The 19769-nt window shown below is 38.9% G+C and overlaps 1 protein-coding gene across 1 annotated transcript; it reads right to left on the bottom strand.

The window, feature by feature from the left end:
- Positions 1–2299: 2299 nt before the first annotated feature.
- fmt (phosphatase 6 regulatory subunit 1-like protein fmt) lies at positions 2300–17110 on the bottom strand. The gene is made up of 20 exons (XM_090109682.1): positions 16921–17110; positions 16659–16738; positions 16304–16577; positions 15950–16114; positions 15179–15374; positions 14706–14814; positions 14162–14305; positions 13876–14121; positions 13590–13835; positions 13085–13359; positions 12611–12738; positions 12348–12412; positions 7872–8117; positions 7568–7804; positions 7312–7420; positions 6781–6807; positions 6617–6672; positions 6404–6453; positions 4701–4967; positions 2300–4116 (listed from the first exon to the last, which is right to left on the bottom strand). Exons 1-20 carry the CDS (start codon positions 16978–16980, stop codon positions 3455–3457), a joined length of 3642 nt encoding a protein of 1213 aa, XP_089965808.1. The 5' UTR covers positions 16981–17110; the 3' UTR covers positions 2300–3454.
- Between the last annotated feature and the right edge of the window lie 2659 nt (positions 17111–19769).

Raw genomic sequence — 19769 nt, 5'->3', positions numbered from 1 at the left:
TAAGTGATTTATTTTTACGATTTTGACCTCCAGTCCAAAGGGTAATATTTTAAATACATCAAATATGCTTGAATGTAAACAACCACAATCGATCTAAATAGGTACATTAAAAAAGGTTACATTGTATACACATTAAAATTAACACAGTATTTTTGAAGTCATCACAAACTACATACATATATTTCATTTGAAAAATACAAATACAATTATAGTTGCTAACGTTTACATTTTAATAATAAAATAACACAGATGATATATTGTTCGATATAATATGCGTGTCGGATCCCGGCACAGATGTACATGAACTAATTTGAGGCCGCTAAAAATTATGTCACGACTCACGAGAGAAAACTGCCACTTTTCCCGAGAAGAGAACACAAATATCACGCAATGGCATACAAAAGTACAGCAATCTCTCGCTCAACATTCACAACAGGGTAACGACCCATCATAACATGGATAAAATTTACGAACCTTACGGGTAAACAAAATTTATATAAACTTGCATCAAATCAAACAGTTTGAACACCAATATCAACAGATAGACAACAAATTGACTACAAGTATAACAAGCAACAGTATTTAATCACTTAAAAAATAACAATCGAAACTGTCTCGATACAGATCCGTGAGAGGCATCTTTGCGCGTTCTGTAGCGACGATCTTGTGTTGCAAATTGCTTTTAAATGGAAGCCCTTTCCTGCCAAAGCTCAGAGTGAACTAAATTATAAGTTTCTTGAGTAGAGATGAGCAGGGGACGGAATTGTGGTGGGGAAGATAAGAAAGATCGCCTCCGATACAATGTTTAGTTCTATAACACCACTCTTACGTATATCGATGAAGTGAACGTGGCACAAACTCCACGAACAGTATACAAATCCCGCTTCACACCGATATGTGACTGATATAACGTTTCGATATGATTGTTACGGAAACAAAGGATATAAACCGTCAAAAGCTAAGCAATTCATCTACATTAGGTACAATATTAAGGCTACGCGTTACTTTATGTACATACCTAACCTAACCATATCAAATTGAACACGTCGTAGCGCCCTGTCCGCGATATCCGCAAGTAACCGCAAGTAATCGCGCGTCGGTCACCAAACCTGACACCGTTTAGGTCTAAAGTTCATAGGCTCTGTTAATTTTTCTTTTTTTCTCGAAAATGCCAGATTTAAGATTTACGGTACATATCCTCAATGTGACCGCAATGAAAGCGTTTAATTCAGAATATCTCTCATAATACTTCTTAGTTTCTGCAAAATATGGGTCGTTGTATCCAGAGTGTATTCAACATTCGACGTTAAGGGGCTGACAAGACCAAATTTAACAGTGATTGCGCTCTCGTTTACTCCCATACAATTGGACAGTGTGCGCAAACGAGAGCGCAATATCACTGTTACTGGGTGGGGCCAGGTCGTAGAAGAAAATTATAAGAAAATATGTGATTTAAGTAAAAGTGTAGGTCATATGTGAAATATGACTCGTTGGAGGTTCAGGTATAAATATGTTGACTTCGTGTTTTAAATTGCAGACCCGTACGTAAAAAAAATAAACACATAGAATCGTTTAATGATGATTTTAAGACCAATCTTTGCAATTATTTTCTATTGAGCCGATTTCTTCCAATTATGTATCGAGTCCGTCCACGGTCTACGAAATATGATGAATATTTTAATTATTTATTTTTATTAACATATTTTTTTTTTCATGGGCTAGAAAAATATCTTTTCTTAAAAAACTGCTCAAATAACTTCAATTTGGTCTTGTCAGCCCCTTAATTCAATGGATACAAAAACACATGTCAATATAAATAAAATGATTTACAAAAGCTACTTTAGACTGTATAAAGGAGCAAGGCAACGGGCGCTCTACCGACGATCGCGAACGGTAGATCACTACTGAGGTCCTTAATTTATTTACAAAATACGACTCTATGTAAATACTGGTCCAATATATTTCACAAAAATGTATAAAACTTTGCACTGTCGGTTCGACTTTTGCGCCGCAGTTTGATTGCAGAGGTACATTCTATTTTTATTATAAAGAGTAAAATGCTAGCATTTAAATGGAGTTCAGGACAGATAAGTTTTATTACAGATCTCTTTAGAATAATGTTTATCGGGAAAGACGATTATTTACCTAAGTGACGAATGGATACTCGAAGTTTCAACTAACTAGACACATTTACATGAAGTACATATATACACGATGTGACTATACTATAATAAGCGCCCATTGAATAAGGCAAGTCCGTGTGAGACTTTTCGTTAATTTCATTCCCTCAGTCGCAACCCTCAAATTGACGTCACTACATTTTAATTAACGATTTCTTTTAATTTCTATAAATTGCACTACGTTAAGTGAAAACCAAAAAATTGTAAAATTGAATCAATTTTTACGTTGCCTTAATTTATATACTTATTTTGAAATCAAATTATATTTTTAGTCAAAATTTGCACACGTAGTCGCAAACGTATTAAAATCGGCAGCGATTTGCGACGAAATACCGAACACCAAAAACTAGATCTTTGCCCATCGCGTTGAGCAAGTATTATCACTTCTATTATTAGAGTATTTAACACTTTGAATGGATTCTCCAAAGTCTACAATCACCGCTCAATACTTTTTTAATACGAAACTCCATATAAGGCAGTCAAACGAATAAAATATTTACATATAAGGGGTATCTCCTGTCTCGCTCTAACAGCGCCACACTTGGTTATGTTAGAGCGAAACAGATATAGGATTTGGATTTAAATACTCTCGCATAAGCTAAGCCGATATTAATTACAGGCTGTGAGCACCACATCGTTGTGTGTATTTAAACAAACGATTTGATTTGGTCTTTATAGTAAAATAATAAGAAAATAAAAACTTACGAAAAATTTCAGCTAATGAACGTCAAATAAGGATTAACATAGTTTTAATAAGAAAGTGATATCTCTAGTCTAAATAGCTAAAAAAGTGTGATCAGTCTGTTAATATTTTTTTTAGTTTTAATGTTTTTATCAATAGTTGCTTTATATCAATAATATAAAAAACATATAATACACATAAAAAGTTCCATCATAAAATTTTAAACTTTAAAATGAATTAAGTACCTATACTTATTCCCAAGAAATGACTATCTAGCAAAACTCCTTCCTCTTTATCAATAGATATAAGTTTAGTAATTTGAATGTTTTCAATGTCTCGTAAAATAAATTAATTCTCAAACAAGTTCTCAGTTGAAACTGAAACATGAATATTGTGAATCTAAGTGTAAAATAAATTTCGTAATTTTAATTATGCACTTTTATTCTCACAATGATCATAAATTGATTTTCTTTAATGTCAAATTAGATTATTTTTCGATGTTATTTGCAATCAAATCGTTTGTTTAACGCACACTACCGGTCCACATTTCGAAGTGACAATAGGAATGTGGGACTAAGTGGGTGTGAGTAAATCATCTCTCGGCCGAACTGTCGTCGCAACTCGTATCGTTGCCGGTGCTGGTATCGTTATTACTGCTATCGTTATTGCTGGTATCGTTGCCATCGTTATTGCTGGTATCGTTGCCATCGTTATTGCTGGTATCGTTGCCATCGTTATTGCTGGTATCGTTGCCATCGTTATTACTGGTATCGTTGCCGGCACTGGTATCGACATCGCATTGGCTATCGTTATCACTCGATTTGGTTTCGTGAACGTTATCGTGGACGGTGTTGGGAGTGTCGCTTGATGCACTAGCGGACGGCGAGATGTCGACTTCATTTTGAACTCTATTCACATCAGCAATAGGGTTCGGTGTTTCTTTCGTTACGCAAATATCATTGCTCTTTTCTTCACTTTTAGTATCGGTGATAACATCTGTTTTACCGACTGTAACGTCAACGTTAGTAACATCACTAGGCGCGCTAGTGTTGTCGGCATCGAGTCCCGGTTTTTCCGGTTGTATCAGGGGTATGGCGATGTTATCGATAGCGTTATCGTTGACGATGGTGGCGATGTCTTGCGGCGCCATGCAGCTCATGGCGGACAGCAGGTTGTTGGTCAGAGAGACCATCTCACCGAACTTCGCGTTCATGTTCTCCATCTTTTGGGAAAGATCGTTCACCTCTGGGTCGTCTGAAATGCATTGAAATATTAACTGTAGTTATAATGAATTATCGCATTTTTTATTTATTTTAACATTAATTCTTCTCACATACGCAAGATTTAGTTATGTACTTTGCTCCTGAGTCACGGTTAAAACTAGTTCGGGAATATGGTGCTTTATTGAATTCAAATGTATGTACTATTTCAACAATAAGACTTTATTTATTTATAGATTACCTAAAAATAACTATGTAACAAATAAATCACACTATAAACAAACGAAATTGGCGACTGTTTTACAGTTTACAGTTCTGTAAAATGACTGCTACGTTTGCGTGAAGAAAAAAAACCTGTTGAATCTGAGCGCAAAAGATATAACTTCTGATCTATCAGAACATAGCTAACAAATAGCTAGCTCTAGCTAACAAAATATTTATGTATATTTATAAAAAGTCCTAAATAATACGTTTTCACTAAAAATCCAAAATATAATATTATATCCTAATAATTCTAATAAAGCTTGTTTGTATATGTATCTGTGCCCGTTTACGTCACTACATGTATCAATGTGAACGTGTTTTTGTGTGTATTATGTAGTATATGAAACAGCTCACCGTTGGGCCACGTGCTGGGCGGCGCGAAGGGGTCGACGGGCGGCGGGCACACGTCCGAGAAGTGCGCCCAGCCCTCGTCCGCGAGGCCCGAGTCCCCGAGTCCCTCGTCCCCGAGGCCCGAGCCCGCTAGGCCGGCGAAGATCTCCTCGGCCGCGAGGTCTCCGCCCGCGAGGCCCTCGTCCCCGGCCGCGTCCCCGCCCGCGCCCTCCGTCCCCGCTCCTGCGCCTTCGTCCCAACCGCGCGAATTTTCGAACATTTGCGAACACACTACTCTCGTATTACTAAAAGCGTCGAGTCTGACTAAAAGCTCGATGGGAACCGACCGTAATAGTTTATCGATTGTATAAGATATTTAAGACATTAGAATCCATAATTCAGATAGGTAGATATAATATGTTATTTTTGTACAATTCAATAAGTTTTCAACAACGATTTGCGAACGATGCTGATAGCTGATTGATAATTATTACTAAGAAAAATAAATATTTTTATACGGCGGTTCCTCCGGTTTCCGTTTATTCAGATTTTAGGCAGACTTTTTACACTTGTGTTAATAATAGAGGCAAAATAAATATCCGATTTAGATGAAATTTGATACACTTAACTTACAAAGGGGATACACTTTTTAAACCGAATATAAAAATGTATTATACAATATAGCCAAATATAAAATAGTAAATTATATATTATGTGTTATACAGTATACTCGTATAGGCCGATTAACGTAACCTGGCGCGTTCACATTACTCACACTTATGCAAGTTCACTATACAGTACTATGTTCAAAATAAATGATTTTGATTCAAAATGCGACTCTAGTTTAAGTGTAGACTTGAATTTGTAAAATGGGTGCGTTGTAAATAAATATATACAAATCTAATTATGATAGCTCTCATAATTTTTCTGTAAAATTATAATTTAAAAGTAAATCAATTGACGAACTTAATTATTTACATATTTTAATAATAATCAATTGGATAAAAGTATAAATAATCATTCAATTATCAAATAATAATTAAATTTCATGTCATATTCAAAATAACGATAAAAACAATACAAATAACACGTGCGCTTACTCCCAAGAAACAAGACTTAACAAGCTAAATCCTAGCACGTATAGTCCATTGAAATGTTACATTTTTTAGGCCTAACTTTTCGTTTTTTAGAGGACGCAATTTTATTTTTTTGATATGTAGGGGGGGTCAGTTTGAAGCTAAAACCAAGTTTGTGGGGTCTATGGCTGCCCATAAGGCCCGAAAGTGCAAGGGAGCGTGCAATATGCTCTATGCTGTTCCCACCTTTTACTACCCCGCTTGCCGCGAAATATCTCGTCGAATATAGTTAGTAGTATAACGTCTTTGTTTAAATTACATCACCCTGTATTTATATTTTATATATAATATTAAAACAATAATTGTCCCCTTCACGCTCATAAGCTAGTCTGCGCGAGAGAGACGGGCAGACTTTTCATGATGCGTATGCAGAATGACGTCACGCCACGCGCGTCTTCACAGACACTACACATGTGCAATGTGCAAATGTGTTGACGTTCCAGCTCTTGTTAATCGGCCTATATGTAACTCGTATGGAATATAACATGTGCAATAAAATCTGGTACAAATTCGAATTCATTTTATTGGCTGAATTTTCCTGTACGTATACGTATATTCTTAGTAACAATTATTTTAATATTTTAAACTTACATTTAGCGATTTTATCGATGATTTCCTGGTCCCTGTCGACATTCCAGTAACTGAAATATTACTTCTATGTAACCAATAGTCCTTATAAAGTAATTTATTTAAATATTTTATAAAAATTAAAAAAAATGAGTAAGGGTCCGGTTCGAGTGAGAACTCTTCGGAAAATGGAATTTATTTAAAAAGCTCGATTTCACATAAAAAATAAACACTCACTCTTCCTCAAATTGCTCAGTACCCAACTGTACGAAGTTCTCTTTGTTCGGCTTCACCTGCAACATACATAAGAAACAATTAACCGATTTGACAAAATTTCGTAAAATTTTCGCTCGCACTTTTTTCGTCATTCGCGTTATTCGCATTCGTCAGTATATTTTTACCTGAAGCTCCCACGGGATTTCTCCACCCTGTAACAGAAAAATAAACGTAAATAACTTTTCTCACCGCAACACACAACAACAACACACAACTTTTCTCTATAATAAGATGCTCCGAGCAAGTTAAAAGTGCCATAATATAGTATATACATAGTGCACGTATCACGTACTGCACGGTTGCGTACTCACGCGTACTGCACGGTTGCGTACTCGGGCGTACTGCACGGTTGCGTACTCACGCGTACTGCACGGTTGCGTACTCGCGCGTACTGCACGGTTGCGTACTGACGCGTACTGCACGGTTGCGTACTCACGCGTACTGCACGGTTGCGTACTCACGCGTACTGCACGGTTGCGTACTCGTGCGTACTACACGGTTGCGTACTCGCGCGTACTACACGGTTGCGTACTCGCGCGTACTACACGGTTGCGTACTCGGGCGTACTGCACGGTTGCGTACTCGCGCGTACTGCACGGCTGCGTATTCGTCCTGCAGCGCGCCGCACACGCCGGTCCTGCAGCGCGCACACTTACGAGCGGAGTGTCGTGCCGCACGCGCAGCGGGTGCAGGCGCTGCGCCACGAAGAGCGCCCAGCGCTGCGCGCGTTCGCGCCAACCCTGCAGCGCGCCGCACACGCCGGTCCTGCAGCGCGCACACTTACGAGCGGAGTGTCGTGCCGCACGCGCAGCGGGTGCAGGCGCTGCGCCACGAAGAGCGCCCAGCGCTGCGCGCGTTCGCGCCAACCCTGCAGCGCGCCGCACACGCCGGTCCTGCAGCGCGCACACTTACGAGCGGAGTGTCGTGCCGCACGCGCAGCGGGTGCAGGCGCTGCGCCACGAAGAGCGCCCAGCGCTGCGCGCGTTCGCGCCAACCCTGCAGCGCGCCGCACACGCCGGTCCTGCAGCGCGCACACTTACGAGCGGAGTGTCGTGCCGCACGCGCAGCGGGTGCAGGCGCTGCGCCACGAAGAGCGCCCAGCGCTGCGCGCGTTCGCGCCAACCCTGCAGCGCGCCGCACACGCCGGTCCTGCAGCGCGCACACTTACGAGCGGAGTGTCGTGCCGCACGCGCAGCGGGTGCAGGCGCTGCGCCACGAAGAGCGCCCAGCGCTGCGCGCGTTCGCGCCAACCCTGCAGCGCGCCGCACACGCCGGTCCTGCAGCGCGCACACTTACGAGCGGAGTGTCGTGCCGCACGCGCAGCGGGTGCAGGCGCTGCGCCACGAAGAGCGCCCAGCGCTGCGCGCGTTCGCGCCAACCCTGCAGCGCGCCGCACACGCCCCACTGCAGCGAGTGGCACATGGCCACCACGTGCCCCATCAGCGCCGCCCGCGGCCGCACCCTGACGCCAAACAAAACACGCATTATACATCAATTTAACCGAACCGCTCGAGGACTCGATTCATAACAACGTGATTTCCGTACGTGATAACTTAGATCATTAAGTAATGGATGGAGCACGCTGGCAAATGTTCTAACTAAACTTTCTGCCGATTTTGGTGCGGGGAGGGTAACTCACACTTTGAAACACAATCACACATTCACAAAAATGCATGCAGCTCGACTCGCTCGCTCGTTTGATGTATCGTTTAACACAAGAACAAAATAGATTAATTCATAATATGAATTTAAAATTGTATAACCTAACAAATCATCATCGTGATGCATTTATTTTATTTGACATTAACTTATGTATTAAATCTTTTACTTTGACAAAGAATACAGTGTATCTGCCATCTAGATATAAGCGTGAACTTGCTATGCTAATAGCATATAATATTAACCAGTCTGGTACATGTTCGGTATCAGACCATCAATCTACTATAATTTTATGTAGTAGTAATTTTATACATCAACCTAGATTAAGTGTAGACAGACAATCTAGCCCTAAGCTAGATTTAAACTAGTATATAAGACAACAGCTAAGCAGTCTTTTTCCATTGTGCATCAAAATATTCAAGGCTTGGCTAGCAAATTGTTAGAAATAGAATTGTTTCTGAATGATAACAATATTAAAATATTTTGTGTAACAGAACATTGGCTTAAACAATGTCAGTCGTTAGTAAATATTGAAAATTACAAATTAAAAAGTATATACTTTAGGACACAGGCTATTCACGGAGGTTCTGTTATTTTTGTTCATGATAGTGTAAAATGTAAAGAACGAACTGACATTGTTAGTCTTTCTGTAGAACGGACCATTGAACTGTCCTGTGTGGAGCTGGAGCGTTATATTATTGTTTGCGTTTATAGACCCCCTTCCAGTGACTATAATATGTTTGAGACAGTCATGGAAGAAATATTAAAGCGTCTAAGCAGGAGTAAAAAAAAAGTTATAGTATGTGGTGATTTTAATATTGATTTACTTTTACAAACACAAACGGCTACACGAATTGTTAATTTATTTCAGTCATTTAATCTATATAAACTTTTTAGCGAACCCACACGAATTACACCTACTTCTGCAACTTGTATTGATAATATATACTGTGACTGCATCTGTTTAGAGAAAAATATTCTCAATACATTGACTTCGGATCACTGTGGCCAGAAAGTAGTTTTTGAATGGGATTGCATACCTACATTTAAAAGGATTAATGTTAGGCCTATAACTAAAAAAGGCATTAATAAATTTAGAGATAATATTAATAAAAACCTGCCCGTACTGAATGATCAATCCTGTCATAATAATCCTTGTGAAATGTTTAAAAATCTTTTTAATTTAGTGCATAATGAATTTGAAAAAATATTTAAAGTTAAATCTTTAAATATTACCAAGGATTTACCATTTAGTAAATGGGCGACACCTAGCATACATAGGTGTAGGATCGTTCTTTATGAGTTATATGGTATGAAGCAATATAATAAAGACCCATCTTTTCTTAATTATGTTAGAAATTACTCAAAAACTTTTAAAATTGTTTGTTTTACTGCGAAGCGTTTGTATATCAGAGATAAAATACGCGACTCGGATAATAAAGTTAAAACAGTTTGGTCTATTATTAATGGTGAAATGGGTAAAAGCAAATCAAGTAATACCATAAAACTTGTTAATAATGGCATGGTTATTGACAAAAATGTTGATGTTGCGCTTGCATTTGAAGATTTCTTTAGTAGTGTCCCTGCTAGCATTACTAATAATTTAAATTCGTCTTCAGCACTTGCAGAGACCTTTTTGAGGGACCATGTTGCGGGGTGCAGTACATTATTTGAATTGCGACACGTAACTGCTAATGATATTGTTACAGCCTTTAAGACACTAAATTTAAAAAATACCTGTGATCTTTGGGGAATGTCCGTAAATTTAGTTAATAATATAATAGAAAATATTGCGAAAAAAGCTTTCATATTTAATAAGTGTTGTGACTATGGTACATTTCCTAATTTACTAAAGCTTAGTAAAGTTATACCTCTATTTAAGAAGGGCGATCAAGAAGACTGTAACAATTATAGACCTATCTCTATTTTACCAACATTAAGTAAGGTATTCGAGAAGTTAATATTAAACCAATTGAGTAGTCATTTTGCATCTAATAATTTACTGCACACCAAACAGTTTGGTTTCACAAAGGGGCGCTCAACCACAGATGCTGGAGTTGCACTTCTAACACATATATATAAGGCATGGGAAAACTCAAAAAATGCTCTGGGGATATTTTGTGACCTCTCCAAGGCATTTGACTGCGTTGAACATTGTACTTTGTTACGTAAACTTAATCACTATGGAATTAAAGGAAAAGCCCAGAACCTCATAGCGTCATACCTGCATGATAGGATACAGACTGTAGTTGTTAATGGAGAACGTTCTAGCGGTGCGTCAATTAACATTGGTGTTCCACAGGGGTCAATTTTAGGTCCCTTCCTGTTCTTGGTATATATCAATGATCTTCCCTATTATTTGCAGGATAGGTGTGAAATAGTTCTGTTTGCAGATGATACCTCATTAATTTTCAATGTGGATAGGCATGACCCAAATGTTGACAAAGTGAACAGTGCTCTTTTACACATATCTGAATGGTTTACTGCCAATAATTTATTATTAAATGCCAAAAAAACCACTTGTGTTGAATTTTTACTTCCTAATGTAAAAAAGTTGAACAGAGGTATTACCTTGAACGGGGAGGTATTGCATCCTACTGAGTCTACTGTATTTCTAGGGTTAACATTGGACGAGAAACTACAGTGGGGAGCCCATGTCAACACCGCTGCAGGTAAGCTCAGTTCTGCTGCATATGCAGTCCGAAAAATAAGGCATCTCACCGATGAAGATACGGCTAGATTGGTTTATTTCAGCTACTTTCATAGCATTATGTCCTATGGAATTCTACTGTGGGGCAGGGCTGCAGATATAGAAACTATATTTATCTTACAGAAAAGAGCCATTCGCTCTATATATAATTTACGTGCTCGGGACTCACTAAGAGATCATTTTAAGAATACTGGTATCCTTACTGTACCATCACAGTATATATTTAATAATATTTTGCATGTACACAAAAGCTCTGACTTACACACAAGAGTAGGAGATAGACACGATTATGGCACAAGGAACAGGAATAGAATTGAAATGCCATTTTTCAGATTAGCTAAAGTTAAAAATTCATTTATGGGTCAAGGTATACGCTTATACAATAGAATTCCTCACAATATTAAAGAGTTTAGTAGTTCTAAATTTAAAACTTACATAAAAAATGTACTAGTTCAGAGAGCGTACTACAGTATTCAGGAATATATGGACGATAAAGACCCATGGAGGGTTGTCGCGTAAAAACCACAGGACAGTTCTTTGGCATATTATGTAGTTAGATATAAGTTACATATTATGTAAATTTATTGACATTATTTTAAAAGAGCAACTATGGAGTTTCTTGCCGATTCTTCTCCATAGATACTGCTTTCCGAATCGGTGGTAAATGTTAAAAATACTATGTAATGACGATTCGAAAGTGCTACTAAATAGTAGTCTAATTGAATAAATGAATTTTTGAGTTTGAGTTTGAGTTAGCCTTTGTTAGACTGCTTAGTGCTGTTCAGCATCCAGACTAAATTAGCCTCTTTGGGAAATATATAAATAAATTGGACACTTTCATTTGTAAGGAAAAATAAAATTTAATATTTATAATGTTTGTCTTTTCTAAAGTATCGATACTGTCGATATGCGCCACAAGCATCACTAAACCGACATTCGTTTGTTTATTGCAATAATATTCCAGAAAGTCTTGTTTGCTTTTTAATCTATAATAGCACTAATTTCTTATGGATTAAGGTTCATTTTGACTAGATATTTGTATACAATTTTGACAAATTACGACAAGCAAAGTTATAACATAAAATATATGTAAAATAAATAAAATTAAGACTTACCGATGGTATGAAATGCCTCCATTGCTGATATTATTTCGTCTGCTATCATTTTTGCACTCTAATACCGAACAACACGTCCTAATTTATGAATAAATATGGAAAAAAAGGTTTGACAGCTGACATCCGACTCGAATATAATTATTAAAATTAATATTAATACAAGCTTTGCCGTATTATATAAAAATAAACATAATATTGTAACCCTTACTTCTTGTCTTCATTAGCTTCAAAAACGTCCATTAGACGTGTCGGCAAATCGTACTCATCTAATATCTGAAAAAAAAAATTATAAAAATTTTATCATAGGTCAAATAACCACATTTGTCGGCGCTAGCCGAACAGTGCTCTGGATGCAATTATTTTAAGTTAAGTGGACCATTCATAAAAAAATAATAATTTAATACGTGTGGCACTCGAGGACTGCCGCAGGAAAGCTATGCTTGAAATTAATAAAATAAAAAAGTTATTGACCTGTTTATAATAGGGTTGCGAATGTGTCTCGTTGACCTCTATGTTGTGCAGCAGCTCGCACACTTGCGCGTGCAGGAAGTTGTTGTGTGTGTGCGTGAAGAACATGTCCAGCAACACGCCCACCGTGCCTGATTACACGATTTATTAATGTTAGGGCCGATTTTTCAATGCTTGGATAAAACTTATCCGTCCAATAAAGTATACACGATAATATTAAAATGTCACGTAAACTGTCAAATACGTGCAATTAGAATACGTTTTTAAAATGGTAGTTTTATACATTAATCAACTAATAAATTTTATCCAAGCATTGAAAAATCGGCCCTTAGTTGTACGGTTAACTAACTGTTCGAACAATAGGACATCGCAGAATGACGACGATGTCGTTTATTTATATTGTATTATTTCAATATGAATTTGATCTTCGTTTCGTTCGACTGCTTATACACACATAAACAAATACAATATCCTCACCGAGGCTCAATATAGCGTTGTGCACGTCCTCCACGTCGGAGACTACGAGCCGCGCGATCAGCGCCGCCACGTGCACGCGCGCCGCGCCCACCGGACCCCCCGCGACCCCCGCAGCCCCCGCAGCCCCCGCGACCCCCGCAGCCCCCGCAGCCCCCGCAGCCCCCGCGACCCCCGCAGCGGGCACCTCGCGCAGCAGAGTCTGGTGCAGCAGCGGCAGGTGCGGCGCCACCGCCAGCTCCACTTCCCGCCCCTCGTCCACGGACATCGCGCTCAGCCTGCGGACATCAGTGTTTTTTATTCGTGACTGTTTTTATGGCCTATATAAGAGTAATGTTAATATCGGTAATAGAAAATTCAGAAGCCGCAGTCGATATACACTGGGCTTAAAATGTCAACTTGAACTCGGTTCTTTTTTTCTATTCTTTAAAAATGTATATTTTTAAAATTTATTTATAAAGCACTCGAATGTTATAATACTAAAACATGTAATACAATGGAACACTACCTGTGCGTGAGCGCCAGCAGCAGCCGGCAGCCGTTGACGACCGCGTGGCGGCGGGCGGCGGGCGCGCACGTGAAGGCGCCCTGCAGCAGCGCCGTCACCAGCGCTGACGTCAGACCGTCACATGTAATACAATGGAACACTACCTGTGCGTGAGCGCCAGCAGCAGCCGGCAGCCGTTGACGACCGCGTGGCGGCGGGCGGCGGGCGCGCACGTGAAGGCGCCCTGCAGCAGCGCCGTCACCAGCGCTGACGTCAGACCGTCACATGTAATACAATGGAACACTACCTGTGCGTGAGCGCCAGCAGCAGCCGGCAGCCGTTGACGACCGCGTGGCGGCGGGCGGCGGGCGCGCACGTGAAGGCGCCCTGCAGCAGCGCCGTCACCAGCGCTGACGTCAGACCGTCACATGTAATACAATGGAACACTACCTGTGCGTGAGCGCCAGCAGCAGCCGGCAGCCGTTGACGACCGCGTGGCGGCGGGCGGCGGGCGCGCACGTGAAGGCGCCCTGCAGCAGCGCCGTCACCAGCGCTGACGTCAGACCGTCACATGTAATACAATGGAACACTACCTGTGCGTGAGCGCCAGCAGCAGCCGGCAGCCGTTGACGACCGCGTGGCGGCGGGCGGCGGGCGCGCACGTGAAGGCGCCCTGCAGCAGCGCCGTCACCAGCGCCGCGCTGCGCAGCCGTGACGTCAGACCGTACTCCGTTTCACTGCAACGACGGTGCTCAATGGTACAACGTTATAACAATTCAGATGTTCCGCTCAACATACGCCATATAGCGTAACCGCTATTTTTTATTTGTTTTAAAGTGAAACGCATGAAATATGCCTTCGTGTGTGTTACGATATTGCACAAATAATACGGAAAAGTGCAAAGGAATAACTTTTATCGGTAAGCACCTAACTAGATAATAATTTTTAAAACTTAGTTAGAGCAAAAAAATGGCGCACAGATTTTGTTCGTGGTGTCTCCTCCATACGTAGTAATATTATCTCAATGTTCATAGGTGCTTCTAGGAGTGTACTTTAATAAATGTTTGATTTTGAGTATAAAAATCGTGAGATATTAATAATAATAGCGAGGTAGGTATGGTTACGTTAGGTATGGACCTAAGTGTTATATCTGGAGCGGCGATGGCCATGGTCATATCGCAGAGCAGCGCCGTGGCGTTTGCGGACGCTATCGCGCGCAAACGTAGTTTACGCTCTTCTTGTATACCTGGAGACGTGACAAAATGTGAGCGATTAATTAAACATTTTATACGCTTCAATAAATTTTTATTATTATAAATATTGTCCATCATTTTTCTATGCTATCTATAGAAAGTGATAACAATTCCAAAACTAGCAACAGTTTTGGAATTAACTGATGATTACTTTATTTTTTAAAAGTATGTATATGCATCAATCAACAATGTATATGTAATAGCAATCACTCAAACCAAAATCAGATTGGCAAGAATAAAATTATCCAATAAGAAATAACTTTTAGCTAGAACAATATCACACTGGAATAACTAAAACATCATTTGTTTTCTCTGAAATAATCTACTGGGAATAAAATCAATCAATGCTATACATACTATTATCAGATTCGCTACTAGTGTCGACATGGTTGTGATTGGTCGCCACCTTCTCGCTCTGCTCGTTGAGCCCTTTCTCCACATCGCTCTGTGTCTCCGACGTGACAGGCACCGGTGCTGGTTGGATCTCTTCCGGCTCATAATTACAACACACTATTTGTATCATCTTCTCCAGGAATTGATGTTCGTCAAGCCACTAAAAGTATTAAATAAAAACTTGGACAATGTCAAGGGACATCCGGATAGAACGATGTTTAAAGTGAGAGAGAGACAGACAGAGAACCACGCGCACGCCGCACGGCTTACAACTCTAGCAAAAAGTGTCGTGACAACTTTTCGTAAGAATTTTTTCCGTCTAGCCCCCTTTCACAACGCGAGATAAGGAACTTTGTTCCAATATTTATCTTTGTTGAAAAACAATATTAAATACATTTGGTATAACCCGAGCAAATAGCGAATAGATCTGAAGATGGCGATGGGCACTTATATATTATAGGGTTGGCAAATTAAGTTCTCTTGCATCGTTTTTTTGGTTCATCCATTTGTTTTTAAAATTTGTAACAAAAACTTGACCAAAATAAATAATAATCAAATGTAACGCAAACAATATAACAATGTGGTTATAGTACTGATACAAAGGATACGTACCAACAAACAATTTTTCAATTTGTCAAAATTCAAGCTAACAAAGTCACAGTCATTTGAGTTAATTAAATAAACATACACAAAAGGTTCATTTTTTAAATTTGTCTAGACAAATATAATACTTACCTCCATAATTATTTTGTCAAATGGATCTGAAAGGCCTATGAAATACTTGAATGTGTCGGCTATAGCTGATGTGGAGATATGCCTCAGGAGATTGGGCAAGAAATCCTTTCGAGCTTTAAAGAAATCTAATGCTCTAAAACACACTATGTGATGTAGATAACAGTCCTGCGAAAAATAAATAATTTACTTAGAATATTTTATTAAATACAATTTTTCATTAAATTTTGCAAACTCTACTTAACTTGGTAACTCAATATTGATACAAAAACTGAAATGATTATACCACCAGAACTAATTGTCAAATAATCTGTTTTATTTATCAGTATAACTTGTAACATCTGGAAATCATCTAACCTGTTTTGGACTCCTTTTAAGCAACATTTCAACAGTTCTACTGAAATATGAAGCCAACAGAGGATTGAGAGGTGGCTCCCTGTTCACAAAGTCACAGAGTCTGTTCATTTGCACTGGGTCCATGCACAGTCTGTGGCTGAGTGTTGACAATTGGCTTGTTAAAACCTCACAGGCTATGTTGGCGTGCCGGTACTGTGACGTCAGCTCCACATCCTTAGGTGGCTCTTCTGTTATAAGCGTTATAAGCTCCGCCAAATTTTCTGATCTTGTGAGACTGAAATAACAATATTTCGTGACAGTAAACTGGATTTGTTTGCTTAACGATAAACAAGTATATCATATGTTTGATATTTACAACTGTATTAGAGCCTTGTTGTCCGCCTTACACTCCTGCAGGATATCATCCGCCTCCAAGATTTGTGTCAACGTTACGTTCTGCAAGAAAATTACCGTTAATCAGAATGTATACTGCCTTCTTTGCACGTAATGTTGTAGTAAAATGAATTGTTCGTGTAATTATTACGAAACCGTTAGCAATATATGTGTAAATCATGAGGTATTATTGAATTCCGAGACGTCTGCACCTAACCACCAAGGCAAACAACAAAAACACCAACCTCCTCTTTTAAAAGGAAATTCAACTCCCTCATTCCCACATAATTCGCACTCCAGAACATTTTTACAATTAAGTACAATTTGGTAAACTATGCTAAATCCATATAAAAACTTAATTTTTTAAAAGATTTCAGCGCTTTTGTGATAAAAAAGTGCAACGATCCGTTTTCTCAGTTCTGACAAGAGTCAAGACAGAAAGTACCAAAAACAATGAAAGAGCTCAAAGACAGTGAGTGACATGTTAACCAGGTGCTACCAGTAGGAAATATTTTTTGTAAACTAAATAAATTCTCAAATAAAAGATAAATAATTATAAAAAAAGTGCACGCCTCATAATTTTTTTTTAATAAATATTTATTAATTATTATTTTTGTTTATTTAATAACAATTAAACCACATCGAATCAGACCCTGAAAAATGAGCATACTCAAGCGTAAGAGAAAAAAAAAGACTCGATTAGTAAAGTAGGTATTTCGGTCGCTATCGTGTTAACAAGAAAAAGGATCCGCACACAGACACACGGACGTCCAAGACAGAACTTTTTTAAACTGTTTTTTAACTAGTTTAAATAACAAAAATGACATCAAAAATATCATGAACGTTAAAAATAGTGTTTTTTCTTAATATGTGTGTGTATGTATTATCTTACAAGTGCAATGTATGATACATAAAGACATTTTAAGTTTGAAAAATCAGATGTTTTGCGCGAAGTGACAGTAGTACCCACCTCAACGCTTCGCTTATGAGGCGTGCAAAAAAATAACTTAGTGGCTACAACATTTTATTCTCTTTCTTTCTTGTTATATGCACTAAGCACATACTTAAAATATTAAGCTGAACGATCTCATACAAACACAGCATATAAAGAACCACTTATTCAAATTCGCACATTTTTTGTTGGACAGTCCACATTTACTGTTCTGCCTATTAAAAAACCGGCCAAGTGATCATCATCAAACATCAAATTCCAAGCAATAATAGTATAGGAGGTAGCAACGTCCTCGAGAGATGATTTTAGAACAGGTGGTTTTTTGATATACTGCACTATACAGGGTGTAATCGTTAAGTGTGCACAGGCGATTTTTCCGTAAGTATTACAGATAACAAAAAACTTTAAACTGATATCGAAAGTACCAAAAAGTACTTAACCTAATGAGTAAAATGGCGGTAGTAAATTTTTAAAAATAAATCGAGAAATATCAAAAAAATTATCTTTAAACCCTCCCATACATTAAGTATGAAATATGAATATCCCATATACATTTAATATGAAAGATTTAAGCTATCTTTTTCTTATTTGGTTTTCTGCTTTAATTATTTCGCAAATTTGAAGTGACATTTTCCACGTTTTTCCGGACATTTTCACGCATTTCCCGGATATTTTCCGGGAATTTTCCGGACATTTCCCTGACATAGCCTGTATGTCTGGAAAATCCCCGGGAAATGCTCGGAAAATCCCCGGAAAATGTCTGGAAAATCCCCGGAAAATGCCAGGGAAATGTCCGGAAAATGTCTGGAAAACATCCGGAAAATCCCCGGGAAATGCTCGGAAAATCCCTGGAAAATGCCTGGGAAATTCCCGGAAAATGTCTGGAAAATCCCGGAAAATAACCGGAAAATGCTAGGGAAATGTCTGGAAAATGTCTGGAAAATATCCGGAAAATGCGTGGAAATGTCCGGAAAAAGCGTGGAAAATGCATGAAAATGTCCGGAAAAAGCGTGGAAAATGCCACTTCAAATTTGCGAAGTAATTAAATTAGAAAACCAAAAAAGAAAAAGAAAGCTAAAATCTTTCATATTAAATGTATATGGGATATTCATATTTCATACTTAATGTATGGGAGGGTTTAAAGATAATTTTTTTGATATTTCTCGATTTATTTTTAAAAATTTATCACGGCCATTTTACTCATTAGGTTAAGTACTTTCGATATCAGTTTAAAGTTTTTTGTTATCTGTAATACTTACGGAAAAATCGCCTGTGCACACTTAACGATTACACCCTGTATACTGTCTAGGAGTACTAGTGTTCTGTGATACTGTCTCTCTGACTGTCTCTCTTGCTCTATCCGTAGGCCGCGTTTCCATCTGCAAGAAATGTCCGACAGTCTGTCTGACAGCAGCTTGCAAGTCTACTTGCAGGTAGAAACGCGGCCTTGGACTTGCAAACTGCTGTCAGACAGACTGTCGGACATTTCTTGCGGAAGTTTTCTTGCAGATGGAAACGCGACCTTAGGCTTAAAGGCTTTGTCAGATAGGACGCGTATTTTAGCGCTGCGTAGTAGCGCTGCAGCGTCCTGTTTTAACGTCGCGCTAGGCTTCGTCAAACAGAACGCTTTAGCGCGCGTTAGGACACAGTAATTGATATTATTAAAGCTGCATGTTGTTTACATAATTATTACTTACGAACAAAACAAGGTACAGCGATATTAACTCCGGAGTCGGAAGAATTTTTTACTTACCAGTTTCATTAATTTCTTCTCCGATTTGTGCCCACAATTTTGCCTTAATTGATATATCTTTATAGTTTATATGAACTATCCTTCGTATTATATAAGCATGGATATTTTCTAACCAATTCTATCAAATTTTCGGTCATTATGCAGTATTTTATTATTATTTTACGCCTATTAACGCCGACGCTAAAATAAAATTTGTAAAAAAATACAACACCCGACGTTAAAGCGTCCTAACGCCGCGACAGAGCGTTGCGTACTGCTAGCGCCGGCGCTCTGTTTGACGGTATTCTACGATGGTAGTAGAACACATCTTAGCGTCATATCGCGGCGTCAACTTAACGCTCTGACGCGCGCTAAGTACGCGTCCTGTCTGACAAAGCCTTTAGAGTCCG

The sequence above is a fragment of the Colias eurytheme genome, chromosome 14 (assembly GCF_061535395.1).
Source record: "Colias eurytheme isolate Ceu_HAF_F1 chromosome 14, ilColEury1 Martin Lab GWU primary, whole genome shotgun sequence".
Lineage (NCBI taxonomy): Eukaryota > Metazoa > Arthropoda > Insecta > Lepidoptera > Pieridae > Colias > Colias eurytheme.
The sequence above is the reverse complement of the archived record's forward strand: the minus strand, read 5'-3'. Positions and strand labels throughout refer to the sequence as shown.

Bases quoted from the DNA above. Each gene is read 5' to 3' on its own strand.
- fmt (XM_090109682.1), bottom strand. From the start codon at position 16,980: ATGTTCTGGAGTGCGAATTATGTGGGAATGAGGGAGTTGAATTTCCTT. The intron at 12,739-13,084 runs GTGAGGATATTG...TCGTGTAATCAG, and splicing joins CAACGCTATATTGAGCCTCG to GCACGGTGGGCGTGTTGCTG. The intron at 12,413-12,610 runs GTCAATAACTTT...TTTTTTTTTCAG, and splicing joins CGCAACCCTATTATAAACAG to ATATTAGATGAGTACGATTT.